This window comes from Oreochromis aureus, linkage group 17 (genome assembly GCF_013358895.1).
Source record: "Oreochromis aureus strain Israel breed Guangdong linkage group 17, ZZ_aureus, whole genome shotgun sequence".
NCBI classification, from domain to species: domain Eukaryota; kingdom Metazoa; phylum Chordata; class Actinopteri; order Cichliformes; family Cichlidae; genus Oreochromis; species Oreochromis aureus.
Window position 1 is genome coordinate 14,879,295 of NC_052958.1, and position 17,395 is coordinate 14,896,689.

A 17,395-nucleotide genomic window follows, 5' to 3' on the forward strand; every position below is an offset into this window, starting at 1 on the left:
GGCGAACGGTCCAGTGGCACGAATCAGGTGCGGTCAGGCTGTTGGCAGCGGCAGGACGATGAAGACTGCGGTGGCGATCACCCGGTGAGCTTTTGCGTGCTGTGGGGGCGTGTCATCGCCCCTCCACCTTCTGGGACCATATGCAGGGCGTCACGCCAGCGGGACTGCAGAGGGAAGATGGAGGCACCACTGCGCCCCTTCCCGCTCCTGACTCATCACCCATCTGTCTTTGCAGTTATGATTCAGATGCAACAACTACAGACCGGTATAGGCACTCATCAGAAACTACCAGCTATTGAGATCTGCTGACTGTGGACGCCATTTGAGTACAGCGTTCAAGACACTGAAGATGGTACACTGTGGTCATAAAGCGATGGACATGGTCAGCGACAATACTCAGGCAGGCTGTGGTGTTTGAACAGTGAATAACTGGTGCTTTGGGTCCAAAGTGCCGGATGATTCACACTCTCATGTTGTCTACAACAAATTCTTATCCTAACACCTGAATGTTGCTGCTCAGACGTTTCTTCTATTATCCCGGTTTTCGTGGGCCTGTGTGAATTGTAGACCCAGTTTCCTGTTCTTAGCTGACAGGAGTGGCATACTGTATGGTCTTCTGCTGCTGTAGCCCTTCTGCTTCAGGGTTCAATGCGTTTTGTGTTCTGAGATGCTATTCTGCATATTTGGTGGTTATTTGAGTTACTGTTTCCTTCCTATCCGCTTGAAGCAGTCTGACCAGTCTCCTCTGCCATCAACAAAGCATTTTCACAAAGCACACTGGATGTTATCTGTTTCAGAAAGTTCTCTGTAAGGGTCACGGTCCTTTAGAGAAAAGCTCGAGTTAGCAAACACAAAAAACTCCCAGCTGCTGATTTTTACTCATATGAAGCCACTGAGGTTATAAGACTTCAAAATAATAATCTTAGAATAAAATCACTTTAAGGGTTTTTGTAGAATTTGTTTAACGGATAATTTTACTACATTTCAAGAGTCCTGTTTAATATCTGCTTAATGCTTAGACTGCCCCAAGTATTATCATTACTACTGTACATTTTATCAGTACTTCTCTGAAGTACAGAACTGTGTATTGATAAAGTGACAGATCGATGAATCAATAATAAATCACTAGAAGCTCTAATATTAACACTCAGTGCTGCTTCTTTAAAAAGGCCACTTCACCCCAAAAATCAAAGATATACTTTCCTCTTATGGCTTTCTTGCAAGTTCATTTAAAAAGGAAGCAAGCTAGCAGCTACCTGACATTGTAGTTCAGCCGAGGGGAGGATACCATGAATGTTTACATCCTGTCACAGCTCATTACGAGGAAGAACCTCTACCCAAGGGTAGAGGGGCATTTGTTTCTGCACAGTTCCTGGTAACCAGGTCATGATTTCTAGAAATTTTAACTCACTGGGCAGAACATTATAGGGTGAAAATCCCTCTTTACTCACAGATTACGTTAATGTGATCAATCTTATGATAAATAGAAATAAGTTTCAAGTTAAAACCAGCTTTCAATAAATAGCAATGATCCTTTAAGTGTGGATAAAGACTTGCACAGGATGAAGGCCAGCTGAGGCGTCGGGCTGAAAAGCCCTGGACTGACTCTCGAGCCTTAAGCAGACTCGTCTGATTTATGGCCTTTGCACTGCTTACAAGGCTGCCGGTCGCTAGACAAGAATAATGACTCCGAGATGACAAAAAGGGGAAGTGTGAGTAAAAAACCCAGTGAAGTCATGTGAAGAAATAAAAGAAGAGAGAAGATAAAGGCCACTGAGAGAGAAAGATACAGAGACAGGAAAGTCACATCAGGACACAGAGAGATGCTAAAGCACTAAGAGATCGATATGAATCTGTGTGCAGCTCAGTGCAGTGCAGCAGTCCTAACTGAGCTGTCACTCAAACTGGCCCGCCTCTGAACACCCATCTTCAGGGAGCTTTTAAAGAGCAGCACTACACCACGTCAGACAAATGATCTACCTCCACTCATCCATGCACACGGAGGCTGCAAACACACCGAAGGGGCGGCCTTACTCGCTTATCTTGGGAGGAATTTCCCTGCTTAAAAGAAGCTAAAGCTGAAGATCTAATCTATGAATACCGGGATCACCATGTGGGGTCAACATGTGTGTAAACAGACTTACAAAATCCCCAAAATGCAGTGCAGCTCAAAGTGTCCAGACACAAGCTATAAGCAGGAATGCCAATCATTCTTCTCTTTTCGGCTTCTCGGCTTATCCGTTTTACTCTGCAGATAATTTTCTGCATGAAGGATCCAGTGCAGTCCAGGCTGGGCATTTGTACAGCAAAACAAAGAAAGCAGCACAGCATGTTTGTATATTTTTACACAAGCTTGCAGACTCAGGCACAGTCTATACAAATGGCTTCCCTGCCACCTCCCAGCTATGACCAACTGACCTCAGACCAGACCTCACCGGCCTAGGCTGCTGGGGGCTTCCCATAATAGACTGTTTCTTCTTCACTCCCTCTGTGTTTATACAGGACTCTGGATTTAATCATTAGATATTATTCATCTCTGGCTGTCACACACAGTGAGTCTTTAGTCCGGTCTTCCTCCCATCACCCTATAACCAGTCACGACAGATGGCCGCTCCTTCCTGAGCCTGATTCTTTCAGATGTTCTTCCTGTTAAAAGGGAGTTTTTCCTTCCACCTTTTGCCAAGTGCTTGCTCATACTGGGTCGTCTGATTGTTGGGGTTTTCTCTGTATTATTGTCGGGTCTTTTGGTAAACAGGATTCGAACATTATAGGACGGATCATTGTTGCTTATGACAGGAAGTTACAGGTATGACTAGTCGGAGGAGAACATCAGCACATTATCTAAAGGAGCAAAACATAACGAGGTCATCACAGTGCTCACATCAGGATTCAACAACTCTACATTCAGCAAAGCTCCTCATAGACCAGTAACGAGCGTGACGTCATCACTGGGACGTTGGAGCATACAGAAGCCTCCAAAGACATCATAATCAATCCAGACTGATCGGCTATCTTAATACTGACTGACTCATTTGACTGCAACAGGCATGTCCTCTGAATCGCCTCCTACCAACACTCTGAACACACCACGGCTCCCTGAGTAAAAGAGGAACCATCTATTTTCTTATAGGTGATTTTACAAACTTGTAGAAACGGTTGATTTCTCCACACCCTCATCCTGCTCCACTTCCTCTTTGCGTCACGTCAATGAAACATTACCGCCATGCTCATTGAGTTGCACATCCTCTGGAGTGCACCCTCACAACAGCAAGTTCCTGGTACAAGCAACATTTACTCAGCAATAAAGACACCTTGCGTAAAGTGAAACAGGATTGTAATGAGGTGTACTAGTGAAACAAAGCAGCAGGAGTCTGTGCGTTCATTGTGTTGGAAAATTAAAAAAAAGTGGATGAAATGCACGTGGTCCTCACTTGAGCGGTTCATCGAAGCGGATGGTGGCGGCGCAGTGGAAGACGATGTTGATGCAGGCGGTAAGCTTCTCCACATCCTCTGGGCTGATGGCCAGGCCCGGCTGCGTCAGCTCGCTGCTGATTGGGATGATCTTCTGGTGGAAATCGGGGTTTTCCTCCCTCACACGGTCGAAAAGCTGCCAGACAAAACAGAAATCACTAAAGGAAGGACATTTATGTCTTAGCTAATTCCTCAGCGGCACTCAAGTAATCGAACATTTAAATGCCATACACATTTTTCTTAAACTTGAAGAAGGCTGTGCTTTCTCGTAAGATGTGGGCATTGGTATTGAATTGATGCTGTGTATGAAGTGAGCTGTATAAATAAACTTTGCTTATAGCTGTCAGGGAGAGAAGAACTATTACAGCCGACTCAAACACTAAAACACCATGGCAAGGAACGCAAATGTACTTTGCATAATCGCTTCAGGTGAGGAGTTTTTTCTGATGCAAATGATCTGTACATTTTCATTTCACCAAAGCAGCGATAGTCAACGTGGACAAGATAAGACCGGTCAGACTGGACAGTTTAGAATCGCAACTTAACCCAACATGTGGAAATGCCACAAAGAAAGGTCCCAGACAGATCAACAGACACTTTTTATTACAGACATTTTATTAGGTACACGCTACTGAAACTAATGAAGTCCAGTACAAATGTCAACAAATCCACTCTTACTCTCTATCAGAGTATTTTACATCCACGGGCCACAAAAAGCCCACTTTGACTTTCTGTCAGTGTAAAAAAGTTTAACTGCACATTTAATCCCTGAGACATCTTAATATAAGAAAAAGCTTTTCTACAAGACAAAGAAACTCCTCCAGAAAAACAAACACAGACTGAAAAGTAAACTCACCTCATGAGAGGGAATGTTGTATTAGAGTGCATTTGTTTTAACAGGGTGGACCTAGTAAACTCTCGTTTTGCTGCTCTACCTTATTGAAAGCTACTAAAACAAAAGAGGAAAGATGCGTCCAATTGAGTTTTAAAGCAGCATTAATTCCAATTATAATCATGACAGTTAATCAATAAATGAGCTCTGTGAATTGACTATGAAGTCTTAATTAAAGGTGGCTTTTTTCACTAATGAATGGCTTCAACTAAAAGAAGATTGGACTTGGTGTTAAGCCAGGTAGGCTACAGATGTGAGAGCAGAAAAAAAAAAAAAAGAAAAAAAAGAAAGTAGCATGCCTGCCGTGGACCAATGAGATTTATCCATCTGTGCCATGAGTCACACTGTGGAGTGTTTCCTGATAAATGTCTCAAAGTAAACATGGGTCAGTGAGTCAGCTTGCAAAAGTAATCTCCTCTCTAAAGAAAGGAATTCACTGCCCATTTTATACAAAAACACTATCAGGGCTGTAAACCTCTGACCTGTATCTGACAGGCCCGTTTGTGCTGCTGTTCGCCGCGCTCTACTGTACATTCACACTGAAATGCAAACCCCGCTCGTGTTATTGCACCTGTTTACGCTCCTGTTCGCCGACTGAGGGCCGGAGAAAATATTCCAACATGGAGGCGGGGATTATGTGAAGTCTCGTCTAGATTTACCGGCTCGTGTATCACACGCCGTTCGCTGCCCGACACCCTGCAGAGAGCTGAGCACGTCAAGCCAATGTTTGAGTCAGGAGATGCTTCCCAAAGGCAGCGGAGTCAGATGTCATGCATTTATCTGTGCAGCTCCTACCAGGAAATTTGGCTTTGCCTTGCTGCACAGAGCAGCTGTGTTCAAAAGGCCTTTCACAGACAGATATTAAAGGATGAGAAGGAGAAAAGAAGGGGAGTGAGAGGGGAAGTGAAGGGATTGGCATCAAAATGCGTGCGCTCTGTTATGAAAGTGCCGCCCTGTGTGTGTCAGCTGTTCTAAAAGCAGAGATCTCTCGCTTAGAGGACAGAAGTTGACTTAAACAGCTGTTTACAGTCATGCTCTATATCCTCATCAATCTCCTGCTTTTTAATGGCACCCTAATCGCTCCCAATACTGTACACCATACTGCCCATATTAGGAACAAGCCCGCATGTACAGTATGCACTGTCATAACATCTGAGGGAAAGGGGTGGGGGTGGGGGGGTGTAAGGGATTTTCTCCATGCTCATGTAGAGCCGTTATTATTATGTAATGAAAAGTAACAGCGTTATCTCCCTCTGCTCGAGGCCAACAGCTGGTAGTAACAGAGTCTGCAGGGAGCAGGAGCAGAGGAAAAGATTCTGTGTGCAGCTTTCTCCAAAAAGTATCAGCACTGCAAAAACTCCTCTCTGTGCTGCATGATTCAAGGAGCCGCTGATGTAATGGAGTGATCCGAGTTCTACTTCCTCTACGTTGTTTTTTTTTTTTTTTTTTACCTTGAACACAAATATAAGAAAATCTGAACTTTCCCCAAGTGCTTGTGCTCTGCTATACTCGCATGTGATGGGGTTCAAGGGTAGCTGTCATCAGCTACCAGAGCTCCGGCGGTGGGACAACGTATTCACAGCTCTGACACTTAAAGAAAGAAGTGTTAAAACTCCAACAAGTGTTTTCACAAATGCTGGCAAGCACGCGCAAAATTTGACAGTGCAACTGTGGCTTAATTAGATTTGCAACATTTCTTCAGGCTAAAACCACGTTAGCAACCCAGCAACTGAAAAAGGGTGCGCAATTTCCTCCATCCCCTGACCACAAACGGTGCAGAGCATGACGAACATAACAGTATGTTAGCTGATATTCTTGATATAACACAGAAAAACTAAACTGATGAGATTACCGTTTGCAAACTTTAAACAATATATAACAAGTTATATAATGATTGTAAAGCTGCCATTTCTCCACATCAGTAGGAGCCAGCTGAGGCGGGAATCTGGGCATCTCACTAGGATGCCTCACAGGACACCTCCTAAGTGAGGGCTTTAAGGAATGTAGGGACCCTGGATATACAGGAGAGATTATTACTGCTAACTTGGGAACACCTCACTCTCCAGAAGAGTGGACATATTGGATAAAAGATGTTGAATATTGAACTGGCAGGCAGGAGGAAAAGAGGAAGACGACAGAGAAGGTTCATGGGTGTAGTGAAAAAGGACATGCAGGGGGCGAGTGTCACAGAGAGGACACTAGGGATAAGATGAGATGGAGGCAGATGATCTACTGAAGAAGGCAAGTATTTCCTGGTTAACAGTTATCGCAGATATCAGTGCATCCCCAATATTTATACTTAAAATACTACTGTGCTTTGAAAACTAAGTTTATTTTAAAAGAAAATGAGTGCAGTCCCCATCCTTCCCATAGTTTATGATTTACAGTAGAGCTTCCTGTGATGTTCTGGATGATTTCTTAAGAGACAAGTGCCCCTTTGTTGCGACAGCCCTGTTCTGACTTTACGCTACCAGCACAAGTGAGAAATAAAAATAGGGAAATACAGCATTTACTCAACAGCATGAGTTTATCAACTTACTGGCAAAGTCCGCCTGCAAAACGTAGCTCAGATTTTCTTTGGCAAAAGGAGAAACGAGCTGCCAGGAACAAAGAAAGCCTCCTCAACATTTGAACTCGTAGTAGGTGAGCAGATACACATGCAGCTCTGAGCAAGAAGCTTCTTGTTTCTCTCCCAGCTGCTCACTTCTCTCTTATCTGGTTGTGTGAAACTGTACTCTCTGCTACACACAGAAATGCAGTCTCCATGCACTACACAATCAGTGTGCACATTTAAAAAGGATTAAATAAATAAAAATTACATTTTGCGGTGCACTCTGACTACAGCTCACCAAATCATGGCACGTGCAGATCATTGAAGCACTTCTAACCCAAAGTCAAACTACAGAAAAAGCCAGAGCGGAGAAAGTGCATCAGGGTCAAAAGGGTGAAAGAGGGCGTACAATGTGAGCTTCAGAGAGCTCTTTGTTACAGGCGCAGGCAGAGAATGGCATTGTGGGACTGAGGCCCTGCTTTGTAAAAAGCTCTCTGGGCGATAAGTGGCCTGTGCCAGCCTTCCACTGCACGTATTTACCACTGCACCCTTCTCCAACTCACGGGTGTTAGTGAGCAAACCGCCTTGTACAGGAAGACAATAGCCCACCAGTTTGGAGGATGCTGTGAGGGTGGGGGCGGGTGTCGGAGGGTGAAACGTCACCACAGCCAAGTGTTTCAGTGCTGCATCCTGAAACAAAGTCATGGCCTTGAACAAGCAGCAGTTTCAGAACTATAAAGTAACTCCTTTGGTTTAACACACAGGTCTGAATGTGGTCATCACCTGTACTTCCTGTGCAATCGAGTGTCATTTTGTAGACCCAAAGGGCAATAAATCCTCCATCAAGAGTGCTTCAAGCAGCCACTGTGTGGACTTTCACAGAAACCCAACACTAATGGCACTTTCCTTTCAGCCCAGCAACCCGAGATGCCATTTGAACAGCCTCACTTCTCGCTAACTGCCCTTTAACTCCACTCTTCTTGTTTTTTGGTTGTTTTTTTTTTTTTACTGGACCCTTCACGCAGACCATTTCCTCAATTCTCCGGGACCAAAAAAGTTCAAAGAGAGCTGCACAAAATGAAAAAAGACAACACACAAAAGCTGTGAGATTATTGGCGATGTCTCAGACTGTTATGCTGCCAAAATGTCAGGTAACAATAGGACACAGCACGAAACAGAGCTAATGATAGGTATGGTTTGCACGCTTCAGGTTCAGCGTGACCTCCTGACAGGCTGATGGTCCCGGCAGCAAACCATAAGGGTCATAATGCTTTTAAACAAAGTCCCACCTTTCTTTCTTCCTCTTTGTCTTTCTTATATCAGACCTAGGAGTGTAATTTCTGTAATTTTTCTAAAGCTGGCACCTCAGTTTTGTTTACATGCAGCTCTTCTGCACTTTGAGTGACAGAACATATAATAACATCCTGTTTGGTCACCTAGGTGACAATACATCCTGTCACCGCCTTTTGTCTTTGTTCCCCAACACGTTTTCCAGTACAGCTTCCACAACAAATGCATGAAATACCCTGAATGTTTTCAATGCCTCCGTCAGACACAGGCTTGCATAACCTTGCTGGCTTCATCAGTCTTTTCAGCCCCGCAGCATGCAACAGTCCCCCTGTGGATGCATGTGGATGCATCCTGCTGCTGTCTGATACAAAATATAATTTTATAAGATCATTAACTTTTTAAAATTAACTAACAAAACAAAGCCATTTACTATCATTCCTTTTTTCTTTTCTTGTTTTTAAAAAAAAAGTCTCATCATCAGTTGGAAAGAAGTTTATTTGTAAAGTAAAACATTTCTGATCCTCACAAAAGTGCAAAATAAACGACGGCTGGCTTAGCCTCAACTTTATATCGGCAAGGAAGTTTGAAATGCCAAAATGCACTGCACAGCTGGTTCTATGGACAACGAATGAAAAGCATAGAGCAGATATTTTGATATTAGCTTGACTGCTTTGAAACCTGCACCTGTAGGTTACTCAGAGGTCATCAGATTAATGGAAAAGAGTGTGTGTTTGAAAGGAGATAAAGACAGGGGTACACAGCTACCGGCTAATGCCTTTCCATCTTTAATCAGTAAACAAATTCAGTTTCTTGACCTCAAGCCAAGACTCACATTCATGGAACCCTTCTCTTTTAATCTGTTCATTTGTAGCACCTTTCCCTGCCGAGTACTTGAGACGACCATACCGGGTAGTTTATATTAGCCGGGGAAGCTCTACCACAACGTGTCAGAAAGAAGCAATTAATGTATCTGTACCGCCAGTGCCGACCTCCATTTCCTGGCATGCACTGACTAAATTAGTCAAATAATAGGATACTCGCACAAACCAAATCTCCTCCCGGGCTGTCGACACAGAGCTTTAGCACAAAAGGTTCTAGATAGGGTGAAGGATGCTGATAACCATCATTATATTTCCAGATACCAGTGAGGTTCCCCCTCTCCCGTCTGCCTCAGTGACAACACCCGCGGTAAGGATGAAGCGCTGAGCCTGGGGAGAAATCAGAAATGCAAGGACTCTCATGGGAAGCTGTGAAGGAGGACAGATGTGTCTAACCCTCCTGAAGCTGTCAGCATATTAAGGAAAAAAATGGGTTCATTTCCAATCCTCTCTCGTGATTTAAAACATACATTTTACCATCCTGTGTTACAAAACATTTCAGCACTCTCCTCCTCACAGTTAAAAAAAACAGAAACCCCCCCAAAAAACAATACCTGCGTGCTGCCGTTTCAGAAATACCAGCTTAATAACGATTAGCTTCTAAATACACCCACTAACTAATGCCAAGGTGGAAAAAGGTAAATGCAGGAGCGAGAGTTCTGGTTTACCTTGCAGCAAATGCCGCCTTTACATGGCTTTATATTTCATGACTTGCTTAAGAGAGACAATACCAACTCTTTCTATTCAGCCATCTCATCTAAGAGCTTGGGGGGGGACTGATCACGAATTGTGGGGAAGAGCTCACTAAAACAAAGTAATGAAAAAGGAGGGTTTTCTCATGCCTGCGCTTTCGTCGTACACAACTCAACTGAAGCGATCAATACGAGGGCAGTAATCAGGTTTGTGGTGACAGCAAATGCAGAGTTTCTGGGCTTGGCGTTCGGGAGGCTGCTGGCTTCCAGTCTTTAAGACAGTGACCTCCTGCTGAACGAGGAGAATTTTATTACCCTCCAAGAGCAAAAGGAGACATAAGCAAGATTGTGTGTGCTGCATGCTTTTCTGCCCTCCTTAAATGCTGCAGATAATTAGCTGTGCTCTCTTCCCATTTATAAATGCCAAGTTTGATAATTAATTCCAGCACTTCCTTTTCCCCCCCAATTTTCCCCCAAGTCAGTGTTAACTCTTTGTGCTGGCCACAGGAAAGCCCATCATTGTTTGAGTACCGGATTTACAGCAGTCTGGTGCCACCAATCTACAAGGCCTCTCTGGACCTTTTATAGTTTTGCTCAGACAGTAAAAGGTCAGAGTGACATGTGAGAATATTAGCTCAAAACAAATCTCATTGCATCCACAGCCATTCGCACTCGGCTTTTATGCAGAAATAATGTGATCGTTAACTACATGTGATGCACTGGATTAGACAAATGATGTCAAACAAAGGCAAATAATGTTTGGACTGTGATGCTAATTTGAGTCAATAGTCATAGTAATGCCTTATCAGGTGCACCTGCTCAGGGACTCATTAATGCAAAAATCTAGCCAATAGCCAATCATATGGCAGAAACTCGGTGCATTTAGTCACGTAGACACGGTCAAGTCGACCTACTAAAGCCGCTTGATTTGCACACTACCTGGGGACCACTGGGTATCACCATTATGTCAAGGCTCATGTAGATCACCTTTGGGATATGATGGTGCAATGGGAGACCACAAATCGAACACAAATCTGCTGCAGCTGTGTGGTGCCGTCATGTCAACATGGACCAGAATCTCTGAGGAAGGCTTCCAGCACCTTGTTGAATCTGTGACATGACTATTAAAAGGCAGTTCTGAAATAAAAGTGGGCCGAAACCTTTACAAACAATAAAGTGACTTTAAATACTTAGTTTAAAGATATTCTTTTTGAAGAAAGTGGATCGCCAACAACTGTGTATATAATTTCCGTCTACTATTAAAACATCTTTAAGGCAACACGTCAGACACTAGGTTCTTTCACACTGATCTGAGGGTGTTTCCGAGGACAAAACCGCTGCAGGGTGTGACCCTCTCTGCCCCTTTAATGACAGAAAACAGGATTGCATTCATCTCGACCCGACCAAATCTCAAACCGTGTGTTTTCGTTCTTTAGTTAAGCCCCATTTGTTGACTTCACTTGCCTCCAGCTGTTCATACAATATTAAAAAGCCTTGATTCATGATTTGATTCTTTAAATACTTCAGGGTTATTTTTCTTTCAAGGATGAGATACAGAACATAAAATACATTCTCAGACAGACATAAAAGTTGGCTAACAGACAGATACCAGCTGTATAACAGCCTAATAAAATACCTGAGTTTCACTCATTAAAACGGAAGCACAAACTTTTTGGATGTTTGCATCAAACAACACATTAACATTTTAACTAATTCCATTTAAAATACTCCAAAAGACATCAACACTACAAACAGAGACTTTAGGTATGGTTAAGGGACTAATGGTGCAGCCGGTGTTGGCACACCTGAGAGAGTACACCCACTAACTTTAAGCCTTAAGCCAACAATCAGCTGACATATGACCAGGAAACTGAAGACGTTTGGAAGCAGCCACATGTGGCACCTCGAGGGACTGCAGTTTTCACCACTTTCATCAGGGCTTCAATTTTCAGCTTCACAGAAACATGGCGTTTCAGGTAGTCTCCCTCCACATGTATCTGTGGAACACTGAGCAGGGCTGAAACAATCTCCAGAAGAACACCCCCTCTTCCCAAACGGCTTCACCAGCGACCTTTATTATGCTGGCCTGTTTCATAAACTTGACTTAATTTGTGGCCTAACTACATGCAATCCTTTTCTTTCTTTCTTTCTCGAGGGAGGAGTGTTAGAGCTTTTGGTCACCTCATTCTGTTTGCCTGCTTCACGCTATTGCATGACAAACAACCACAGAGGAACAAATGGCATGCAAAAGGCCAGACTAGCTGCCATATCATGTGCTCTAAACGGTCATCTCTTTTTAGGAGTCAGAGCAGCAAATGCCAAGTCACTGCACGCACTCTCATCCTTAGATTGCTGTTTAAACAGACACACCTCAACACACCTTAAACACACTGCCATGCACACTGGCACACATTAAGTGAAGGATTTAGCTAATAAGCACTAAATCAGGAATTAACATTGGGAAGCAGGATAAAAACAGGCTGACGTTTCCCCGGGGAGCGATAGATAGATGCTTCAGGTGTGCTGGCAGCTGGCACGAATTTCATGCCCGGCTCCACAAGTGAAAGCCCAGAGTTGCCCGTCAGGGACAGCAGCAATCAATGAAACTTGAATATTTATACCGCTGGAAAGATCACCTGGCTGTGGATGCAAACAAGAGGAAATCAATATAACAGTGCAGTTAAATTAGATCAGAGTGTAATAATGGGACAAACGACTGAAAACCACAGAGAAGGGAGAGTTTGTCCGTCTCGAGCAAACAAGGACCCCATCCATAATCATAGGGACAAACCAGGGCTGTTTTCACATTGACATTTAATTTGTAAAAAACTAAATAGTGTCACACTTTTTTTACTTGTGTTTCACAGAGCTCAGTACTTAGGCATCACAGACAATGATAATCTTTATGCTGGTATCTGTAGTGGATCATATCCGTAAGCACGTGTTAATACTCGAATACTTTTTTCACTCCACGCATACTCGGGTGTGACTATTTCCATGACGTGTTTTAAGCGGAGGCATTTCAGGCATCTTGTCATACATCAAGCAGTGATGCACTACATTCATACTAATAGTTCTCTTTATGTCCAAGTCTGGGCAGCTCCACAATGACGCACTGCTGGGATAAGTGGCGCTGACAGCATCACGTCTATTCATTATATGACTGGTTCACCATCCCCACCTGCCCTGAGGCCTTTCAGCCCATTAAAACGACATGTTTGAACAAATACGGTGGGCAAACACCACATTATACTCACAGAAGTGCAACGAGCAAAAGAACGCAAAGTAAAACAACTGTTTTGATTTCACAGCATTGTGATAGAGATGGCAGACGGTGAAAAACATATTAACCTTAAACTTTTTGATCAAGGCTTTAAAAAAAAATAAATTATATATGCATAATACAGTATTGCAGATTCTAAGGTATGGTTTTAAGAATTGTGCAAACTGGATAATCTGAATACTTGGCACAATTGAATTTTTTCCTCTTTGTTTCCATTGGCTCATTTGATTCGGTTCTTCAGTGACTTACAATAAAAACACCATGCTGCATCACAATCTTTGTTAGGATTAATCAAACGACGCTTTATTTAGTCGTCAGTCAGTAATTGTTTCATCTCTAAACATTCCAACTCTTTCCTGTAGAGCCTCCAGATGAACCTAATGCAGGCAGAACGTTTATGATCATTTAGAGCCATCTGTGCTCCAGCTGCCATACTGATCACTGAACAGCCTCTCAAGCAGGACTACAGAGCAACCCCCTCCCCGCGTTACAGGATCCTGCCTTGTCGGCTAAATTCCAGAAGATCCCAGTTCCTACCCAAAGCATTCCACTTTCCACCTCTTCAGCTGACAGCCCAGCACATCCTTCACAGTTACAGAGCTGGTTCTGCAGTACGCTGTAAAGCCTCAAACACTATGACTAGGCTTCAACAGCCTGCTAGTGGGTGGGAAAAGCATGCCACAGAGCAGGAGAGAGGCTTTTTTGTACCCAAAGGCCTACTTATCAAGTGCCTGACATGCCATTCGGCACCCGGTACCGCAGAAAGAGCTGCAGTCATCCAAATGTTTTCAGTGAATCAAAGAAGGCTCAGCGCAGACAGAAACACAGACAGAGCTTAAATGTCAGAGTCGGAGCAGCGGAGAAGCACAGAAACAATGAGATTCCTATCGGTTTGTCCTTTTCCTGCTCGGGGCAGCTCATCTGATTGCATCCTTTGAAAAACACAATGGGACAGATCTCTTGGCCGTTACCTAGCAACAGGTGGTAAGAAAAGATACTGGCCTGGTTTGAAGGAGGAGAAGAGAGGCTACTTGAGAGACAAAGCCTTGGTTCGCCTTCATGAATTATCCTGATTCTGAACAGAATAATACTGACCCGAGGACTTGCATGAATACCAATTAGTAGTTGAAGCTTGGTCATGGAAACTTAATGACATCACTTCTGAATGCAGACTGAGCATGAGCGAGCCTGCGGTTGGCAGAGCATCAAGCAGTGACCTGATAGCAGACACTAACAGACGGATGCCAAAACCAATGAAAAGCCCGATGGCAGGGGAAATACTGCATACACAAGTGGGAGATGTGTTAAAAAATAATAAAAAAATCAGATTATACACAAACAATTTACAAAATTTTATTTCTTTTTATTGATTTTTTTTCTTTGCCTGCACAGTGCTGCTGTGTGACACAGATCTGCTGTTGTGGCTTTGTGGGGTTTCCCAGTGACTCCTCCAGGACTTGTTTTTCATACAAGGCTTCACTAATCCAGTTTAATGAATCCTCATTAGGCTGAAATTGTCTTGGAAACTCGCATTCAGCTAATTTGGCAGCAGTAAAGAATCAAACTGGCACATTATGATGACTGAGATTTCATTAAAGAAAAAAAACATGTATACAAAAGGTGGACGACTGGACAGCTCCCCAAAACACAGATGTGTGGAGGAAAAAAAAGCCAAAGTATAAATGAGAAATTTCCTTAAAGATGACTTCTGTCATTTATGTAGTTCTTATAAATGTACAAATTCCTTTTTCTTGGTAAGTTTGAATTTAAATAGCCCACTGATGCCATAAAAAGGCAGGCAATGATCGATAACCATAATTGGTAATTGACTGAGTCAGACTGTTCCCAACTGCTGAAGCGACTTCTGCAGTAAACTGGACTAAATGACCTTTAGGGGTCTGAGCAAACCCACAGTAACTAACCAGAGGCAGTGTATATATGTCAGATGAAGTGTGATTGATTTGTGAAGCCTCGAGCTGAATGTTTCTGCTGTTGCCATCTTGCCAACAAGAGAGGCATGGATCTGCAACTGCAAAAAAAATAACAGCGCACGTTCTAATAATCCTCCCCAGAGAAACTTGGAATAAGCAAAATGTACAAAATGGATTTCATTTTTTTCTTTAATATGACCTGAAGAGAGCAAGAGAGCCAGGACCATGGGTCATTTTCCAACAGACTTGAGTAAGACCAGAGATACCGCCCCCGATGGGCTCTAAGAACAATGGCCTTACTTTTCAAACCCAGAAGCTGTCTGATGCCATCTCAAACGATTTTACTTTCACAGAGGTCAAATTTAGAAAGCTTAAGTTAGCTATTGTTTTGAAGTCACTACATTAAACTAAGACACGTGCAACCCTAAAAATGGACTTCTCTGTCAGTCAGTGCTTAGCGCTCCTACAGTTTCCCCATTGCTCGTGTTGAGTATCCTGGCTTTTATTACACAAACACTTTGTTTTATTTGATTTTTTTAGTGCATAATCATTGTTCATTTAGTGACTTGTATGTATAGTGTACAACTGGTAGAGCACTTTGGTTATTTAAACTATGCTTTAGACTTGACTCATTTCTTTTGCTCAGCCGTTTTCAGCCCAGCAGCTAGTTCTGGGTTTCACAACGCCGCCGCATTAATGAATTTCGTTTTTTCTTTCTAGGAGACGGGTGTGATGGGGGCATTCACAAGCAATACAAAGTCAATGAAAAACAATGAATTGTTCCCCCTCCTCTGGAGTGGGCAGGACTTCTTTATATAAATCTTACTTTATTTGTTTCTCTGAGTGGCTCATGAACTGAAACTCTCTCTGCACAATAACAAAAACCTGATCTTAAAAGTACTCTTTAATCCAAAACCCTTAGACTTCTTACAGGTTTAGGTTTTCTAGACTTGCAGCATTAAATCAAGTTAACATAACCCTAAGTATACAAACTATGCAGCTCTGTTGCTGACTCGTCGACAAATACTTTTCTCCCCTGAAAGCCACAGCAGAGGAGGGCTGTGCATGTGAAACTCCTCTCCTTGTCGCCCACTCTCCCCATTTCTGCTGAGCCTAAATTACAGGGTGTTATAACTGGCACTTTTACAGCGCTGTTGTGTCAGAGTAAACTAATTACATGGTGAGAGGCATTCTCTGAAGCGGAGGCATCGCAGTCACCTTGACAAGAGGAGGGAGAAATAAAAGCAAAACAAAAAAAACAACAACAAAAAACCCCAATAAAAAACAAAACCCCCCAAAAATAAGTGTTGTGCTACATTAAGGTACGCATTCTCAAACTGCTGCTCCGCTGCCATCACAGCAGCGGTGAGAATAATGAATGCAGCAGCAAGGTTCAATGAGAGCAGTAAAAATAGATGCTATCACAGGAAGGAGGAGTGATACAGAGGAGGTTTTCTTAGGTGTACTGACAGTTTGAGGCTGATGGTACACAGAGAGCAGAGGCCGGAGCACGCATCGCCTGCGAGCGAGCACATCGACGCACAGCCAGCGTCAATCCTTTGGTCCTCATTAAGTCGAAAACAGTTTGGAGGTTTTTGTTGAGTCATGCTTTGCTGCTGATACAGCTGACGCCACATATTTGGAGCTCATCCTCACCTCTCTCCTCCTTTCTTCCCTCTGCTGTTGTCTCCTTCACCCATTTCCTCTCAACCTGCAGCTTTTCTCTCTGATCACTTTGTCCTTAGGACATCCTTTGCCCCAAAGCCTCCCGACTTTATTAAACATCCAGTGCACTCATATTCTCCTACTTCTCAAAGCAGACCAGATACACAGGGGTGAATAATGAAGTGGAACGCCGCCGCTGTTTAATAAAGAAAATGCATTTCATATTTGAGTAAACAACTCATGTGCTGTTCCTTTAGAGCAACACAATATGTTTTTGGGAGTCACCACACCGTTTCATACGCAGGAAAGACCCTGAATATTGTATTTATCCCCCAACTCTATTGGAGAGAAATTACACCATACCAAAAGGCATCCCATCCTTGTTATCCTGGAAGAGAGCACAATCATAAGAATAAAAATGTTTTTTTTCAGAGGATAAACAAGACTCCAACCTATCTCAGTAATACCAAACCTCCAGATCCTCTCATAGATTAACTATTCTGTCGTTTCCCCTTTAAGCCGTCTGTATTTTCAATTAAATAACGTCCATTTCATTTAGCCTTTTTGTACTTTTGATCGGACCCCATATATTTTCTCGGTGCCTCTTCTGAAGCTCACAGATGAACTACTGGACCCTGGAGACCAGGGGCTGGATTTCTCATGTCGTTAAGCTTATTTCACCATGGCAACACAAGCTGGTGTTATAATTCAAAGGCAAATTTCTATCGCTCTGCAAACATGC

General features: G+C 43.1%; 1 protein-coding gene across 3 annotated transcripts in view; it reads right to left on the reverse strand.

The window, feature by feature from the left end:
• si:dkey-97m3.1 (fatty acyl-CoA reductase 1) overlaps nucleotides 1-17,395 on the reverse strand; it is a 56,223-nt gene that overhangs the window by 16,598 nt on the left and 22,230 nt on the right. For all 3 annotated transcript variants that reach the window (XM_031758118.2, XM_039601197.1, XM_039601198.1), the window contains exon 3: nucleotides 3,432-3,607. In XM_031758118.2, coding sequence (XP_031613978.1) covers nucleotides 3,432-3,607 — 176 coding nt within the window. The remainder of the gene's footprint in view (nucleotides 1-3,431; nucleotides 3,608-17,395) is intronic.